This window comes from Camarhynchus parvulus, chromosome 2 (assembly GCF_901933205.1).
Source record: "Camarhynchus parvulus chromosome 2, STF_HiC, whole genome shotgun sequence".
Taxonomy (NCBI): domain Eukaryota; kingdom Metazoa; phylum Chordata; class Aves; order Passeriformes; family Thraupidae; genus Camarhynchus; species Camarhynchus parvulus.
In genome coordinates, this window is record NC_044572.1 from 96,382,431 (window position 1) to 96,399,259 (window position 16,829).

Sequence of the window (16,829 nt, forward strand, 5' to 3'; positions counted from 1 at the left end):
CACAGGTGTTCTTCCTGTGATTGCAATTATTCAATCCTCACCCTTTCCTGGTGGCTTAATGGGTAATTGAAAGCTATGGGGGTTTTGGACCCTTAGCAGTCCCACCACTTGTCTTTGTAAATGCTCATCACATGTCAGCCTATTGCAACATAAGTAATATTTAAGAACACCAAGCCACTGCAAAACTTAAGTTTAGTCTTACTGTTCTAAGGCCAAAGTCAAGGTCATTAAAGAAACTTAATAACCTAAATGGCTTAAATTTTGGAATATCTTCATAATTATGCTATCTTGCAGAATTCTCAAGCTTGCATCAGGCATTCATCTGATTTACATGTCAAAGAATTTTGGATGTGCAAGATACTCGTAGTATCGTAGTAACCTCGTAGTAACCTTGTAGTAACCTCGAGGACAGCTTGTGTGAATGATGAGTAAAGTGTGAGGGAAAAAGATGGAGGCAGAGGGGAAAGTACCCTCAGCTGGCACCAAGGGCTCAGCTTGGCAACCTCACTGTCAGGCAGGGAGGGGAACTGTTTCTGTCCAGGAGGAGATACTTTGGACAGATGTCAGCAACCTGCCTTGGAAATCAGTAGTCCAGACACATCAGAGAGGCTATAAGCTGAGAGGCAAAACCTTTCTTTGAATCATATCTGTGTTTCTTGTTTGAGCTCAGTTTCCCATGGCTCTTTTACTGTGTTGTGGCCCTTGTTGTATGGATGACCTGAATGCAGGGAATATGATGCAGGGCTTAGTAGGCAAAAGAAGTATGAATAGAGTGCATCAAGAGAGCCAGAATGTTATGATTTTCTGCCTTGTTAAAGATTCTTACTTTAGGTGCATGAGGTTTTGGCTTGAGTGAGAGGACCAACCAGTCTGATAGCTGTGAGCTGGCAGCAGCAATTGGATGGCTCTGCAGACACCGATAGGTAGGAACTTGGGTATCTGGGAGGCTTTGCTTTGGGGCTGGGCATCTATATAATGATCCTGCAGAGACAGATAGGCACCAAAGCAGCTTCAAGGATCTAAGCAAGCATACTTACTAAAGCCAGTGACTCATATCCATACAGAAAGTGTTCTTCTCCTGATTCAGGTCTTTATTATTTTAAATGCTTAATTAAGTCTCTTTGAACCCACAGGTGCAGCCACTTACTGATGCTTGCTATTTGTTTTCTTTTATTTGTCACAGGCTTTCATTTACCAAGATATTTCAATCAGAAGACTGAACTAGATGTATTTGAGGGGATTTTAATATATTCTTGGAAACTGTGAACAACTTCGGTACTTTTCTGTTCTATTATCTGGATGCAAGGATGTGCATCTGATTCTAGGCAGGTCTCTGGTGGCTGGCTTGACCGCTACTATTCCCATTTTGCAGGCTGATTGAAAGTTGGTTTTGTATGTATGGCTGCTAAATTATTTCTTACCAAAAAGTGGTGGTTTTAATTTTTCTTTTTTCAGTGAGGTGAATTTCAGTAGTCAAATGGCAAATACTAAGAAAAAGAAATCTTTCCGACAATTGAGAGGTGAATGAACTACTTACAATTCAGACTTTTTATGTCTGTCTACTGACTAGCCAAACATTTATAATTTTCAAAATATGAACACATTGAAAATTACATTCACTTTCATATGCATCAGTCGTACAAACTTTTTTATCTGCTCTCTTCCAAACCCACTGTTGATGTGCTGATTTTTTTCTTTGCTTTAATTTCTCTGAAGTTATTTCACAATACCTGAGCTGTTAGGTTATGCTTACTAAGTTATTTCACTGTTTGTTAAGCTTTTTCATTTCATGATTTCTTAAAGCCCTGTCTAGAATCCAGGCAGTTATGCAAATCACTGAACTTCAGTCATTGTGTCTGAATCTTTCTATATCAATGGTTATTTTTGTGTTTAGTTTTTCTTGGTTTGGGGTTATTTTTTGTTTTATTTTAGGGTTAGGTTTTTTCAATCTAAAGAATAACTTTGAGGGATACAAAAGATAGCTTATGGAGTAAAGCATGGCATAGAGGCATAAGAAGGATAGGAGGAAACTAGTAGCACATGTTTGTTCTGGTTTTGCCACAAGAAATTTGAATCCATGTCTCCTATTTTCAGGCTAAACTACTCATCACTGAGAGTACAAAGAGAACACTGCTGTGGTTGTTTTGTTTTATTTTATTACATATGCCTGGAACCTAAATAAAATAGCACAAATTTTGTGTTAAAGCATTAACATGGTTTTTGTTCACAGATATTGTTTGAAATGGTTTTCAAAATTTCAGGGGAAGGAAGGTGGAGTAAGCTAAGAAAACAGTGTGCTAGGAAATAAATACATACATAGTATAAACAACTTATATAATTTTCAGGTTAAATTTTATCATCAACTTCAATGCTCTCCGCATATTTTACAGTTTAGTTGGAAAAAGTTTGTAACTGATTGTTTTTGTTCTGACCTCCCCTTGGAGGGAGTGCTGTGCAGACTGTCTGAAAATTGCACTTTCTGCTTACATTATGCTAAAAATGTCCACTGCTTATCATATTCTGAGAGTGTAAATTCAGCTTTAGTCCAGTGTTCCTTATTGTTTTCCATAGCTGTCTGAAGGTGTCTAGCCAGAAGGGAACAGTAGGTGCTGGTATTTATGGCAACTTTGGATGGCTAGAAATAATGGCTTACCCTGAAATGTGCTTAGATTCATCCTGGCTTTAAAGTATTTTTGAGACAGGGCAAGCTGTGGGACACTGAGAGCACTGTGCTATAGGTGAGGTTACCAAGATCTCTTCCCTCCCTTCAGCCGCAGGACTCTCCCTAATAATGCTGGAAGTTAAAATGAATCATTTATGAGCATCAGTAGACACATGGGTGGGGCCTCTTTTAAAACTGGTATTTTGTTGATGCAACACGTGTGACGGCCTCTTAGTTCTGAATATAAGTGTTACTGAGAGGAAATTAGGTTGGTTGGCAGAGGAGATCAGCCAGACCTTGCAGTGCGTCTTGCTGAGGAGCTGGTATATCCACCAGTACTGTGCTTCAGATACCAGTACATGTAGAAGAAAAAATGGAAGGTAAGTTTCTTGAAACTTTAATGTCCCTTAAACCAGGACTGAAAACAGAAATAATTAAATGATCATGTGTACAGGCCTAAAAAATTGCACATATTTTTGTGTAGGGATTACTTGTATGTTTGGATGTTCTTTGTGGAACTAGTAAGAAAGGGAAAAAAACTACTTTTAAAAAAACTACTATGAAGGATAACGCTATGGAAAAGATTTAGTGAAACAACAGCCAATTCTGAAAATAGGAAATAGCACGGAAAAGAATAAACTTTACTGCTAGCATAAGTACAGAGTACTAGATTTCAGTATTCTCATGCTAGAAGCAATTATTTTCCAGTGAATGCCTGATGTATTCTGTCTTGAATGAAGGAAAAATATGAATTGATAGAGAAAACCCTGTGACTGGTATGGATAGTCAGGTTTCCACCAGACCAGAGGCAGAAAACCAGTAAGAAATGTGAAACTGAATTGCCTTTCGTATTTTTTCTGAGCTGTCTTTGCTTAAGAAAGTAATCATTAGCTCGTTTATGATCCAGTTGCGATACTTAAATCTGATAAGCAAACTGTGGGCTGACTTTAGAGAACATCCCTGGGAAATGTAATACCTCAGCTCCCTGATGTTCCAGTTCAGCTGGATTACTGAGTGGATGAAGAGTAGTTGTCTTGGTTTATAAACACCTCCAGAGACCAGGCAAGGATCAGGTTCTTTCAGTGTTCTTGACCGCAGGAATTTGCCATGTGTGCTATAAGTACTTTCGGTTTGGCCAGAATACTTTGCGTTATGGTTGACAACTCTCATTAAGATATGAGATTTTCAGTTCAGTTCTGTTGCTCATTCTTGTCAGCAGGTATGTTGTATTCATGAGCAATAATGATGTAATGCACTCCTGTGTTTTTTTGGTTATTGTTGATCGTGCGCAAATTTTTATCATGGGTAGCACGCAGCTCTGCATTTGTTGCTGATCTCTGTTGAAGATCTGAATGACCAATGCATGACCAAGTTTAAATAGTTAGATGAGAAACAAGATTATTTTTATTCAAGGAAAACAAATCAGAAGAAATTGCTTTTTTTTTTTTTTGCCTCTTCCCTACCTATTCCACCTGCTCCCACCCTCTCCCCAGTTAATTTAAATTATTATTTAATTCAAGATGTGATCCTGGGAAATTCCACTGGTTTGTGTTAAAAATTTCCTGATCCTAAGGGCTTAGCTATGAGTCTCCCCTTGAGTGGATACACCCTTGGTTTTGGATAGGAAAAAGTATTTTATTTTCCCTTAAATATTAATTCTGTAGGTACCCATGTTGTTAGAGAAGCTGCATTGTTAGATTTTTCTGTAGGCTTAGCAGGACCAAACTTAACACTTTAATATTATAATAAAATACAAGACTTTGTACATCAGTAAAGCCAATTTCCAAAACTTCTGAGAATCTGTGGCTCCCATCATCTTCAATTAGAATGAAGAACTTTGGAAAATAAAAAGTTGTATGCAAATAAGTAAAGATGAATGTTGCCACCCATCCTTCTGGCACCAGTGTCATAATTACTCCTATGAAATGCCTGATATGCAAGGAGGATGCCTAAGGGGGAATCAGCCAAGATTTTTGTCAAGCTAATCACAGCACCTGGGATAGTTTGTCAGCATTTTAAAATGTCACAATTTGTGAATACTTCCTTTTCCATTAAGTTCCTCAATGATATCTGCAAACTTTTTTATGACTTTGAGAGTGCAGACTGAGACATCTGCATGCACATTTAACATTTTTTTAAGTCTTGGATAGAAATTTATACATATCTATTTTTTTCATAAATAATTTGGAGTGCCACTTAAGCTTTCAAATACATACATGTTATCAAATTTTTTATTTATTCTATTTATTTTTTTATTTCTTTTATTAAAAAACTCAAACATCTCAAATGATGTTTCTGCATCATTTGATCATGTGATGATGATGTGCAAAACTGTAACTGTAGACAGAATGTTATAATGTGTGGAGAGACTATTACAATGCAAAGTCAGCTTTTCAAGTAGAGATACTTATATTGGCCTTCAGCATCTGGTATTTATAATACAATGAGGCACTATATAAAAGAAGTGAAACTTGTAGCACAGCTACAAAAATCAAAGAGTTAGACAAGTTTCCATCTGCAAGCTAGGAAAGTGGTGAACTTGTAAAGGAACTTTTATGGATGTATGTCTCAATTTAAGTCTCGCTGAATTCTGAACAAAGTCTTGAATGAATTTTGAAAGAGTTATCTCTGTCTTTCATCGTTGTCTTCTCTGTCACTTAATCTTAACCACAGTTGAATCTGGGAACTTAATTATATGGGGTTTTTCTTTGTGCTCCTTTCTCTGTCCTGCAGTTATTGAGCTGGGAGAAGTCGACCTGAACTGTCCTTCCAACTGTCAAATACATAATACCCATTTCTTTGGAACTGACAGACAGATAATAAGGAGAGGGCAAGCATTTAGTTTATATGCTCGCTTCCAAAATCGAGAATGGGATGACTCCGTGGACCAGGCTGCTTTCACCGTGGAGACAGGTAGTCACTCCTAAGCACTCTGTAGACTTTCCTAGTCCTTTGTTGATTAATAATATTTCCCATAGACTTCAGAAGACTTCTTTCATAGTCTTCATATTCCTATAACCTACTCATGTTCCATGTAAAGAGACTACCTTCCTCTAAATCAGGCAGTTCTTCTAATATGTAAAGTTTTCTCACTCTGCTAGAGAAGTGACAAGTGAAAAAGAAATCCACCCTTGGGAGCTTCGCCTTGCAAATGATGCCTAAGCAAATTACTAGCCTTTTACATGTGCTTTGTTTAGTAGTCTGATGGAAGTGGTTTTTATTTTCCTGAAAAGGCCTCCGACCCTGTGAATCAAATGAGACAAAATGCACCTTCCCAATGGGCAGATGTCTGGATCAAACCTGCTGGAGTGCTTCCTACAAAGTTCATCAGCCAAAATGCATCAGTATCAGTGTGTTTCCTCCTTCCAATGTCTGCATTGGCCGTTATATTCTCAATATGCAAATCACATCTTGTGGTCACACATATCAGCGGTGTCTTGGAGATTTTTATGTCCTTTTTAACCCTTGGTGTGCAGGTAAGAACTCTAATGACAATCAGATTGTTTTAAGAAAAATAGCTTGTGATGAGTAAAACTGTTGAAGACATTTATTATTTAACTGGTGCGTAAAGGATGTAGTAACAGAAACAATGAGAATTAAGGAGAGATTTAATTCTGTTCTTTTAAATCTTTTTCCTCCAAGTTCAAGACTGTCTCAAGCCATTGTTTCGATTTGTTTTTTTAGTGGTAGTAGGGGTGAGGTATAATTTTTTACCCACAACTATTACAGTGTCCTGACAGGATAGAAAGTATTGGGAAGTTTCCTCTGTTCATCAGGAAACACATTTTTGCTGTGAGAGTGACTGAGCACTAGCACAGCTGTGGAGTCTGCATCCTTGGAGATATTCAAAAGCCACCTGGATGTGGCCTGAGAAACTGGCTAGAGGTTGGATCAGATCACCTCCAGAGGCCCCTTCCAACTTCAACCATTTTGTAATTCTGTGAATACTGTGTTGTCATCATAAAATAATACAGTACAAATACAAATTAAATTCTTTAGATCTGGCTCAGGTAGCAAGCAATTCTGGAGTCTGCAGACCTCACCAAAATCATTACATGACAAATATTCACATTGTCTGTGCTGATTTGATCTAAATCAGATACACAACTCTATGTTGCTGAGTGTTTGACTCGTAGAACAGCTTAGTGTGAAGATAAATTGCAAGCTCTTCCATTAGTGAGTTCTACAGTAGGGGGAGACTTAGGAAAGATATTATCTAGCTGTAAGTAGGAATGATTTGTCTGTGAGTGTTTGAAAAGCCCACAACCTTCAAGATAAAAGTATATATCAAAAACTGGTAGGAAAGGAGAGAGGGATCCAGTGATGCAGAAACAGAGAAGTATTAGAAAGGTATATTTTGTCTGAATGAAAGCTCTTCATCTTTTCCAGATGACTCTGTATATTTGGACAATCAGGCCCATAGAGAAGAATATGTTCTGAACGAACATGGAATACTGTATGAAGGAGTCCACAAGCACATAACCTCTCGACCATGGCACTTTGGACAGGTATTTTTTTAATACTTTTTCAGAAATAGATGACATCCATATACTGATAAATGAAGTGTTTGTATTTTTTCAGAACTTTATGCCCTACTTGTAGTGCAAAGGTTTTTAGGATCAGTTCAGACTATGTATACACGAACCAAAATGTCTGAGAATTTCACTGTAGCCCAAATAACTGGAACAAAGTTTTACCTATTAAAATGAGGGAAATTGCACAATGTTCTGGGAACAAACACTGTGCTTCAGAAGGAAAATTATTCCATTGGTCTAACACAAGTAAAAATGACATTCTTGCCTTTGGTTTTCCTTCAGGCAGATAGGCAATACCATGCAGACCACTAGGAGCTGTGCTTGATTTAACAAAATTAAAAAAAAAAAGAAAAAAGAAAAAAAAAGGACAGGAGAGGTGAAAGGCAGCTCATATAATTGAAAAAGACTGGATTATTGATAAGAAAGGTACTTTAGCAACATCAGCATACCATGATGCCTATGTTATTGTCCTTTTTCCTCAGTTTGAAGATGGGATTCTGGATATCTGCTTGAAGATCTTAGATATGGGTGCGAGTTACCATCATGGCTCTGATCGTGATCACTGCTGGCGCAATGACCCCGTGCATGTCAGCATGGTGGTGAATCACATGGTAAGATCTGTGGAGGTGTGAGACCTCTGAATAGATCAGGTCACACTTCATTATATTGTAGAAGGACAGACTGCACAGTAATCTAACGCAGCAGGCGAGCAGGGGAAATCCTTCCTGTGCTCAGATTCACAGGAAAATTAAACTTTTAATGCTAATCTCTAATGATTTTGAGACATGCTCAGAATGCGAAGACATGGTCAGCCATTGGAAAAGGTTGTTTTTCTTTCCTCTTTCTAGATAAGCAGCCATACCACTAACAGTATCATGAAGATTCCAGAAAACAATGATTACCTGAAAGGAACAAAGCCATTTTCCTGGAATGGAAGTGTCCCTATTCTACAGCAGTGGTACAGTGGCAGATGCAGGCCGGTCAGATATGGGTACTGTGGATCTCTTGCTTCAGTAATGTGCACAGGTATGATATTTCAGTTTGCCTTTACCTAGTTTATAGAGAAAAGAAGAAAACAAGGATCAAAAACTTCTGACCCTAAAAACTACTTGAATAATTTCACTTGTAAGAATTTTACAAGAAAAGAAATTGAATATTTTTCTCATGCTCCTGATAAAGTGTTTATTATCAACCTTTTGCTTTCCTATACAGGTTGAAGAGCAAGAAAAGTAGTTCCATCTTCTCTGTGACCTTTATATTATGCAGTTATCAATACTGAAACTTTTATTAAAACACAGAGCAAGTGCAGTATTGTTGAATCATAGAGTAGTTAGGGTTGGAAGGAACCAACACAACCTCCAAAACCCCATTGTGGAACCAAAATTTATGCTTTGGGTGATGTTTGAAGGATAAGAAAAAGCATTAAGTTATGAACAGGAAGATCTATAGTAATGTCTCTCCCAAAACACAAGTGCATTAGGCTATATTCTCCTTTTAATGCAAAAGATTAGATAATAGTGCACTAAACTCTTCAGACATTAGATCTGAGCTCCAGCTTTATACCATTTCTCTACTGAACCTGCTTCTACATTGAATGAAGAAAGTTAAATTGAAGTCTTGTAGGTGAATCTATATGTACCACACTATTTATAAAAAAAAAAAGTTTTATTAGTGCAGAGTCAAGTTAAGCATTTCTGAACTTAAACCATCTGGTTTTATGGATGTTTTTGGTTTTTATTTTAAGATGGAAGAGTAGAAAACCATTCCTTTCTGCTAGGCTTTTTTTCAAACTACTTTTCAAGAACTAAAAAGAATCTTAAAGATACTGCACCACAAATATTGCTGCCTATCCATTGTGTTTCTATAACTGAAAATTAGAATATAAGATAATAACTTATAAAATAAGTGAAGGATTTGACTGACTAATTGGGATTTGTAATGATTCATTCATATTTTTTCTTACAGTGATGAGATGTTTGGGAATTCCAAGCCGTGTTGTCACAAGCTTCTGTTTTCCTTGCTCAATTGAGAATCCCCTTGGTATCAATGAGATTTTTGACTCTACTGGTAAAAACCTGTGTGGCAAAGACAAACTATGGTAAATAAAAAAATATAAAGCTCTTTTGCCCTTTTAAAAATTACATTATAGGAAAATCGGTATAGATTTAGCAGATCAGTGTCTCTCTTTTGGTGTATCTCTTTCTTTATCTGGTAATGCTCTTCAGTTTCCTAATAATGCATTTCAAAACCATGACATTACTAAAGAGGCAGTCTACTAAATGTAGATTTTCAAAAAACAAAAAAAGCAAAACCTCTTGTGAGAATCCATGCTGCCTGCTTATGCTTATCCACTGAAAAAAATAAGGCCATCCAGGTTAGAAAGCTGTAAAAGTGTAATGTAGATCATTAAATGCTAGGGAAAATTTATCCCTAACTTGGACTTTTATCTTCAGTCATAATCACTTGGTTGATACTCATGTTGTTCTTCTGATGTTCCTTGTAATGGATTGTTTTATTCTTATAAACCTTTCAATTCCTGTTAAACTTAAAGAACTGTGTTGTCATGTTATCTACTAAAAGAAACATGTTTTGCAATCAGGTCTGTGGGGTTCTGGAACAAATTTCCAGCCTGAGATGTCTAAAGAGAACAAAACCACTCCTGCCATAAATGTCATTAACAGTGTTTAGACATACAAAATCTTCAGTTGATCAAAAAATTATCGCTGACATGGTTTTCCTCTGTCATAGGCGTTAAACTTGGTAATCCAAGAGACATCTTTAATTGAATATTCCTTCATTCTACAGGCGATACCACTGCTGGAATGAATCTTGGATGGCTCGCAGAGATATAAATCAGTGCTGTGGTGACTGGCAGTGTCTGGATCCAACACCTCTGGAAACAGGCAGAGGTAATTTTACTATAGTTGGAATAATTTTCCTCAGATTACGTTGCTGAGTTTCCCTACTATTCAGGTTACAATGTGTTATAACATTTTTGTTCTCTGGTTTAGGTTCAGCTTGCAGTGGTCCTACATGGGTTCGGAGCATCAGGGAAGGGGAACTGGACTTGGATTATGATGGTCATCATATGTTTTCTAGAGTAAATTCAAACTATGTTGGCTGGCTCTCCCAAAACAATGCCAAAAGAACGAAATTTTTCTGTGACACATGGCCATGTGGACAACGTCTAATCACCAAGAGTGTTGGCAGTGAGCAATTTGAAGATATCACTGGAGCTTACAAGTATGAACTAGGTATGATGAAAACATATTGAATGGGTTAGAGGAAATTTTACAGGCTAATCATATAAAAGTATCAAAGTAATCTCTCCTGCGTTTAAATGTGCAGAACAATCTGAAATTTTCTTTTCATTTTTGAGAAAGAGGCAGATGCTTTTCTCTTCAAAGATCTTGATTTTAAAACTTCTAAATATATTCAGATATCCAAACAAAACACATACTAATGGATAGGTTAGGATAGGATAGGATAGGATAGGATAGGATAGGATAGGATAGGATAGGATAATTTCAGCTGGAAGGACCTACAATGACCATCTCATCCAACTGCCTCACATGTGAGGATTGAGTGAAAGTTGAAACATACTATTAAATATCTCTTTTTAAGGTACTGACAACAACCACGGCCCATCAACCACCTCTCTTGGAAGCCTATTCCACTGTTTGACCAGCCTAACAATAAAGAAATTGTTCCTAATGTCTAGTCTAAACCTTCCCCGGCACAGCTTTTAACCATACCCATGCTTCCTGTCACTGGACACCTGGGAAAAGAGCTCAGCACCTCCCCTTCCACTTCCTCTTCTCAGGAAGATAGGAAGAACAATGAGGTCACTGCTCAGCCTGCTTTTCTCCAAAATAGACAAAGCCAAAGTTCTCACCTGCCCTTCCCAGGTTGTGCATTCCAGCCCTTTAAATAACACTGTTTATATGTATATGTTTTGGTCTCACCTTGAAAGTAGTTTAAAATATTAGCAGACTCGAGATAATCTAAAAAAACCCACAAATTCTTCTAAACCTAGGATTAACACCTTACTTGTTGCTTCTTGTACTAGGTCTGTCAGGAAATATGCCTACTTACTAAATTCATGTATTATTAGCATATTCTGCTGCTCTTAATTTGGGCCATGGGTTACTGATTTTCATATTCCAGTAGACGCGAGGAGTTCAACCAGCAAGACTGCATAAAGGAATGAACAGTAGATCACAGCTGATTGTACATTTGCAAGCTCTGTGGGGATTTTTGTTTATTTTTGGTCTGTTGGTTGGAAAACAATTGACAGTTTCTTTGTTTTAATGGCATATTTTGTCTTTTGAGAGAATGGTAGCATCTCATATTCACCCTTATCCTTTTAGAGAGTTATATTTTCAGTTTTGTACTAACTATACATTTTGAGATTTACATGACCATTTTTTATATTTAACTACTTAAATAAGGTTTATAATTTTTTCTTTTTTTCCCTAAGGTGCTCATTTTCTTCCGTGCATTCAGTCTGCTGTATCCCATATTTCATTATCTAGTGCATTCATTCTACAACAACCTGCTACTTTGGGTTTCAGGAAGAAGAAGCAATAAATTTAATTATCTTTATTATTTGGGTAGAATAATAATAGGGTTCTTGCGCCTCCAGCAGATTCATTATCATATATCTTCTTCAACAGGTTCTGTGAAAAACAAAGAAGCCCATTACCGGGCTTACAGAAGGATTCACCCAGGGTACTGCAACGCTTCCAACTGTCATATCGACAGAGAGCTATCGTCTCTGAAAAACCCATTTCTGAGTGACTCCGGAATTAACATGAGGTTAAAGATGGCCAACTGCCCAATGTATGGTGAAGATGTCCAGCTCAACTGGCTGCTCGAAAATTTGCGTAATGAGAACAAAACCCTGAAGTTTAATTTGTGTGCACAAATTATAACCTACAGTGGTGTCCCAATGGATCAATTTTGGAAAGACTGTGTGACTGTCACATTGGGTCCAAGGGAAGGTAAGACGGTGAAATTGTCTAATACCCTGTTCTTTTTAGGTGCTAGTTGGTTTTTAGGATTTGTGGAGACTTCCTAATGGGAAGTGAGATGTGCAGTATTAAATAATGACAGCTGAATTCCCTTTAGGATGATCACTCAAAAATCAACACCATGTCACTACTACATGTATAGTGACAGGTAAATTGTAGTCTTTCCTTAATTTCTCAAGATCTAGACATTCTTATGATAGTTTAAAAAATTGCTTCATTGAAATTTCAAATCTGGACTCTATACTCAATACAAAGATAAAGCTGCAGTTGTCTATCAGAAAAGCAATGTTTTCTTTGGCCAGAAGATATCAGCCAGTGTAAAACGCCTGCCTAGGCATACCATGTGCTGGGAAGTGCAAATGTGCAGCAGAACATAAACATCTGTTTCCATGATTGATGTCTTTTTCTGGAAGAAACAAGATCTCTTTCACTAAACCACACAATTATAGACAAAATTTCATACTGATATTAAAATTCTATTTTATGAGGCTTGAATTTGCCTATATTTGAATTACTGTTTTAAGAATTGCACTGGGAGGAAACATTTCAAATTTTGCTTAATAATTATCATCATCATTGTCATCAACTAATCTTGAAAATTCACTAATAGATGGATTGAAAACTGTGAAACTGATTGATGAACATAGAAATGTATCACCCTAAATCAGGAAAAATTTTGTCTATTTTTAAAGATGCCATGATAACTTAATATTCAATTAAGCCATTGTAAGCATGAGTTGAACTTTAGGAGGAAGGAAAGTGGAAATATTAATAAAAAGTTCAGAAAAATAAAAGAAAAAATTTGTTTTACAGTGAAAAAAATTCCACTGTGTATATCATATAATCAATATGGACCTTATCTCTGTGATCACAACATTATGAAAGTGGTTGCTGTCTCAGACCCTGAGTGTGGAGAAATTCTGATGGTGAGCAGGGATATTGTAGTCAACAGACCACCTGTTATTGTAAAGGTAAGTAACTTTAGTTATGGAATTTGGGATCTAAGGAACAGACCTAGGGACTCTTATTGGCCACTTCCTAAGTACAATGCAAATAAACTTGAAATATTTTACATTTTTCTTTTATCTTATTGCCTTTTTTAAATTTAGTGAGATTAGTGTGATTTTTAAAGTAAAATAGTTGACTTAGTAATGTATAGAGATCATAGAAGCAAGTCAAAAAGAAATGCATATTAACAATCCTTTAATTTTTCCCCTTCCATTTATTTACCTCATTGTCAATGTTGTAATGATTAAAAAACATAAAATGTGTTTGTTTCTTTTTTTACCTAGCTACTGAGCCAACCCAGACTGAAAGTACCATGTACTGCAGAGATCTCCTTCTGTAATCCTCTCCAGGAGGATATGAAGAATTGTATAATGACATTAGAAGGCTGTGGTTTATTCAAAGAGCCAATGACCATTGAGTAAGTTCATCAGTTCTTGAAATGGGGATAATAGTGGGGTTTGACTAAGGTGTGCAAGTTCAGAACAGGTTTTGAGAGAGAAAATAGTTCTGATATTTTTGGCGTTTGGCACGTGAACAGGACATTTTGCCTCTTATTAGTTTGAGACTCCATTAAAAGCCTCACTCCTCTTGAAACTGATCATTTAAAGCTGGCAAGGAATGCTGCTGCTTCATTTTTCTCAAGATTTCATTTAAGTGGGTGCATCAAATATCTATCTGCACACTTCTCTTTACAAGAAGTACTAGCTAGATCCCCCATCCCTTACAACCCTATTGAATTTATAATAAAATTCCTCTAAATATTCATGAACTGGCACTAACCACATATAGGAACAATTAAAGAATGACAGTGAGAAATAGCAATATGCATTCTAAGCTCATAACACGTTAATCACAGGAAACTGGAAGCTTCCAAGATGCTGTAATATTCTAGTAAAAGTAGCTGTTCATTAATATGCATTGCTTCTCTTCATGACAAGGAGAACTGACAAAAGTATGACTAGTTTTGAGGGCAAGAAGTTAAGAATTGTTCTCACTGAATAGTAATGAACTGGATTCCACAAAGCTGCCCTGTTGAACTGCTGGAAATGGTAAGCAATAAATACACCTTTGAGGCAGAAGGGTGCTACCTTTTTTAAGAATTCAAGTCAGTACCACAATTTATTTTCCAATTCCTATTACAGAAGCAACTATGGGAGTCTTCCAAATCTTCTCTTGGGACAAAAGCTTTCCCATGCTTTTCACAACAGAGAATATGGGTTTTTTTGAAAAACACAAGAATAACAAAATTGTCATAACAGTTTGTTTCTAAAGTATGTCATAGCAAAAAAAAAATTTATTAATGCACTCATCTTGTAGTGCTTAGGTCTCAGAGTGCTAAGGATTAGGGTCCTAATTCTTTTCTTTGTCTTGCTCCAGTTTGGGAACGCTGGCATCCAACCAACAGGCACGGACCATTGTGGAGTTTACACCTTACAGGCTTGGCTGCCACCGGCTCCTGGCCAACCTTGGGTGCCACAAGTTTGCCTACTGCAAGGGATGTGCCAAAGCTGAAGTGTGTTGCTCGGCAGGCCAGAATGGTGTCCTGCCCATTGGCCAGAACGGGTCTCTCCCCGTGTGTGAGAATGGCTCCGTCCCCATGAACGGCTCTGGGGGAGCCGGAACTGCTGTCCCTGTGGCAGACCCTGCCTTCAACTCCATGTGTGAATATATATGTATCCCAGTGTGCAACCCAAACTGCAGCGCAGGAGGACAGCCAGTGTATGATTTTGTGTACCTCCCTGCAGGCCATCCCTTATGCAACACCATCTGCAACCAAGGCTTCAATCCAAGCATCAATCCTGGTTTTGAGATGGGATGCGATCCTGGCTTCCGTGTCATATGCGAGACTGTACCTCCTGCTACGTGTGCTCCAATGGCTCCATCCGTGTACAGCTCCATGCCAGCCCCAGCATCCAACCCTGTTTGCACCACTATGCCTCACGTGGTGTTTGAGACAGGTCCTGCTCCCACACACCCCTCTGGAGCTGGAGGGGGGCCAATGTCCTATTCTGTCTCTGTCCCCGCGAATAATGCGGTGAGTGCGCTGCTGACCCACTTCATGGGTGGCCCCAGTCCCAATGGGGCAACCCAGGCAGTCCCTATGTCTGCTCCGCCATCCTACTCCATGTGCTCTCCAGTAATCCACACCATAGGCAACCCCATCCAGTCTGCAACCCCCCTTTCAGTGCCTGGTGCCTCCATCTCACACGTCGTTTGCAGCTCCACACCCTCTCCCACCACCCAGCCTCCGTGCGGCCCAGCGGCCACCCTGTCCTCCCAGCCCCTGAATGCCGCCGTAGCGCACGGCATGTGCTCCCCGGTGGCCTCCCCGGTGCCCCGTGCTGCTGACCGCAGCAGCACCCCGACAGTGCTGCACGTGGGCAGTGCCTCTGCATCCCACTCGCTGTGCTCCCCGGCGCCCCAGCGTCCCGTGGGACCCCCGGCCTCCCACTCGCTGTGCTCTCCGGCCCCCCGCCCCGTCGGGCCCCCCGCGGCCCACTCCCTGTGCTCGCCCACCTCCGCCTCGCTGGTGGCCGTGGGAGCCCGCCCTGCCAGCTCGCCGGCCGCTCAGCCCCTGGACTCCTCGGCTGCTGCCTGCCTGCCGTGCTCCCCATCGCCGCGCCCCCTGGCAGGTCCCACAGCCCGCTCCCTGTGTGCCCCCACCTCTCGCTCCATCTCCCAGCTTGTGGGCACCTCTGGCTCTCGCTCCTTGTGTGGTTCTCAGTGGGGCCCTTCCTATGAGACCACCAGTCGCTTTGGCTCCACGTGGGCTCCCACCTCCCGATCCTTGTGGAGCCCCGAGGGGCGCTTGGGCTACTCCTCGACCCGTGCCACCTACGGCAGTCTTACACGCCCTCCCTACAGCTCCTTGAACCGCTCCTCCTACACCTTGTCCCGCTCTGGCTACGCTACCCTACCCCGCTCCACCTCCCCCTCTCCCTCTGCCTATGCCGCCCTGACTCGCTCCGGCTCCTGCCCCTCTGGCAGTACCCTGGCTCTGGCAGGGTCCCGCAGGCCCTGGAGTCCCACAAGGAGCACTCTCACCTATTTCAAACGCAGATATCTGTAACGGCGTGTAACCTGGGAAAACCTGAAGCCAGTGAAATAAAGCCTGTGTGCAGATGCTTTACAAGAGGTTAGAAATAGGGTGATGAAGAGCAGCGTGCTGCTCCTGAGCATTTATCTATGGATTTGAGATGTGCCAGAAAGCAGGCTGTGAGCCAACTGCTGCGGGATGCATTCGATGTAATACTTGTATGTCTTGAGATACGGTACGGTGGAAATGACAGATGAATGTGCTCCCTGTGGAGCCGTCGTGACAATAGTGGCACGGTGCAGGTAATCAGACTTACTTGCTCAGTCAAGCTGTTTTATAAATGATGTGCTTTCACTCTCTCTTCTCTTGATTTTTGCAATGCACATTTCTCAGATCTCCCTGGGCTACAGCACTCATAGCAAATCTATCTCCCTGCATGAAATGTGCTGTCCTTGGGATGCTGCAGAGGTGACAACAGACGTGTCTTATGTCTCATCGAACAGACATTGGGCACCTGAACCCCAGTGTTCTTGTGGCTCAGGTCAGTTCTGCAT

General features: G+C 39.7%; 1 protein-coding gene across 1 annotated transcript; it reads left to right on the forward strand.

Annotated features, from left to right (window-relative positions):
* The first annotated feature begins 2,938 nt into the window (after positions 1-2,938).
* LOC115912627 (protein-glutamine gamma-glutamyltransferase 5-like) lies at positions 2,939-16,308 on the forward strand. Its single transcript, XM_030964272.1, has 13 exons — positions 2,939-3,042; positions 5,396-5,575; positions 5,896-6,138; positions 7,052-7,170; positions 7,680-7,808; positions 8,046-8,223; positions 9,163-9,295; positions 10,003-10,106; positions 10,209-10,451; positions 11,874-12,200; positions 13,044-13,201; positions 13,523-13,656; positions 14,616-16,308. The coding sequence occupies exons 1-13, from the start codon at positions 3,036-3,038 to the stop codon at positions 16,306-16,308; spliced, it is 3,648 nt and encodes a 1,215-aa protein (XP_030820132.1). The 5' UTR covers positions 2,939-3,035.
* The last annotated feature ends 521 nt before the right edge of the window (positions 16,309-16,829 follow it).

Excerpts from the sequence above, each read along its gene's own strand:
- LOC115912627 (XM_030964272.1), top strand. Across the intron at positions 8,224-9,162 it reads TGCTTCAGTAATGTGCACAG|TGATGAGATGTTTGGGAATT; the intron begins GTATGATATTTC and ends TTTTTCTTACAG. Across the intron at positions 10,107-10,208 it reads ACCTCTGGAAACAGGCAGAG|GTTCAGCTTGCAGTGGTCCT; the intron begins GTAATTTTACTA and ends TCTCTGGTTTAG.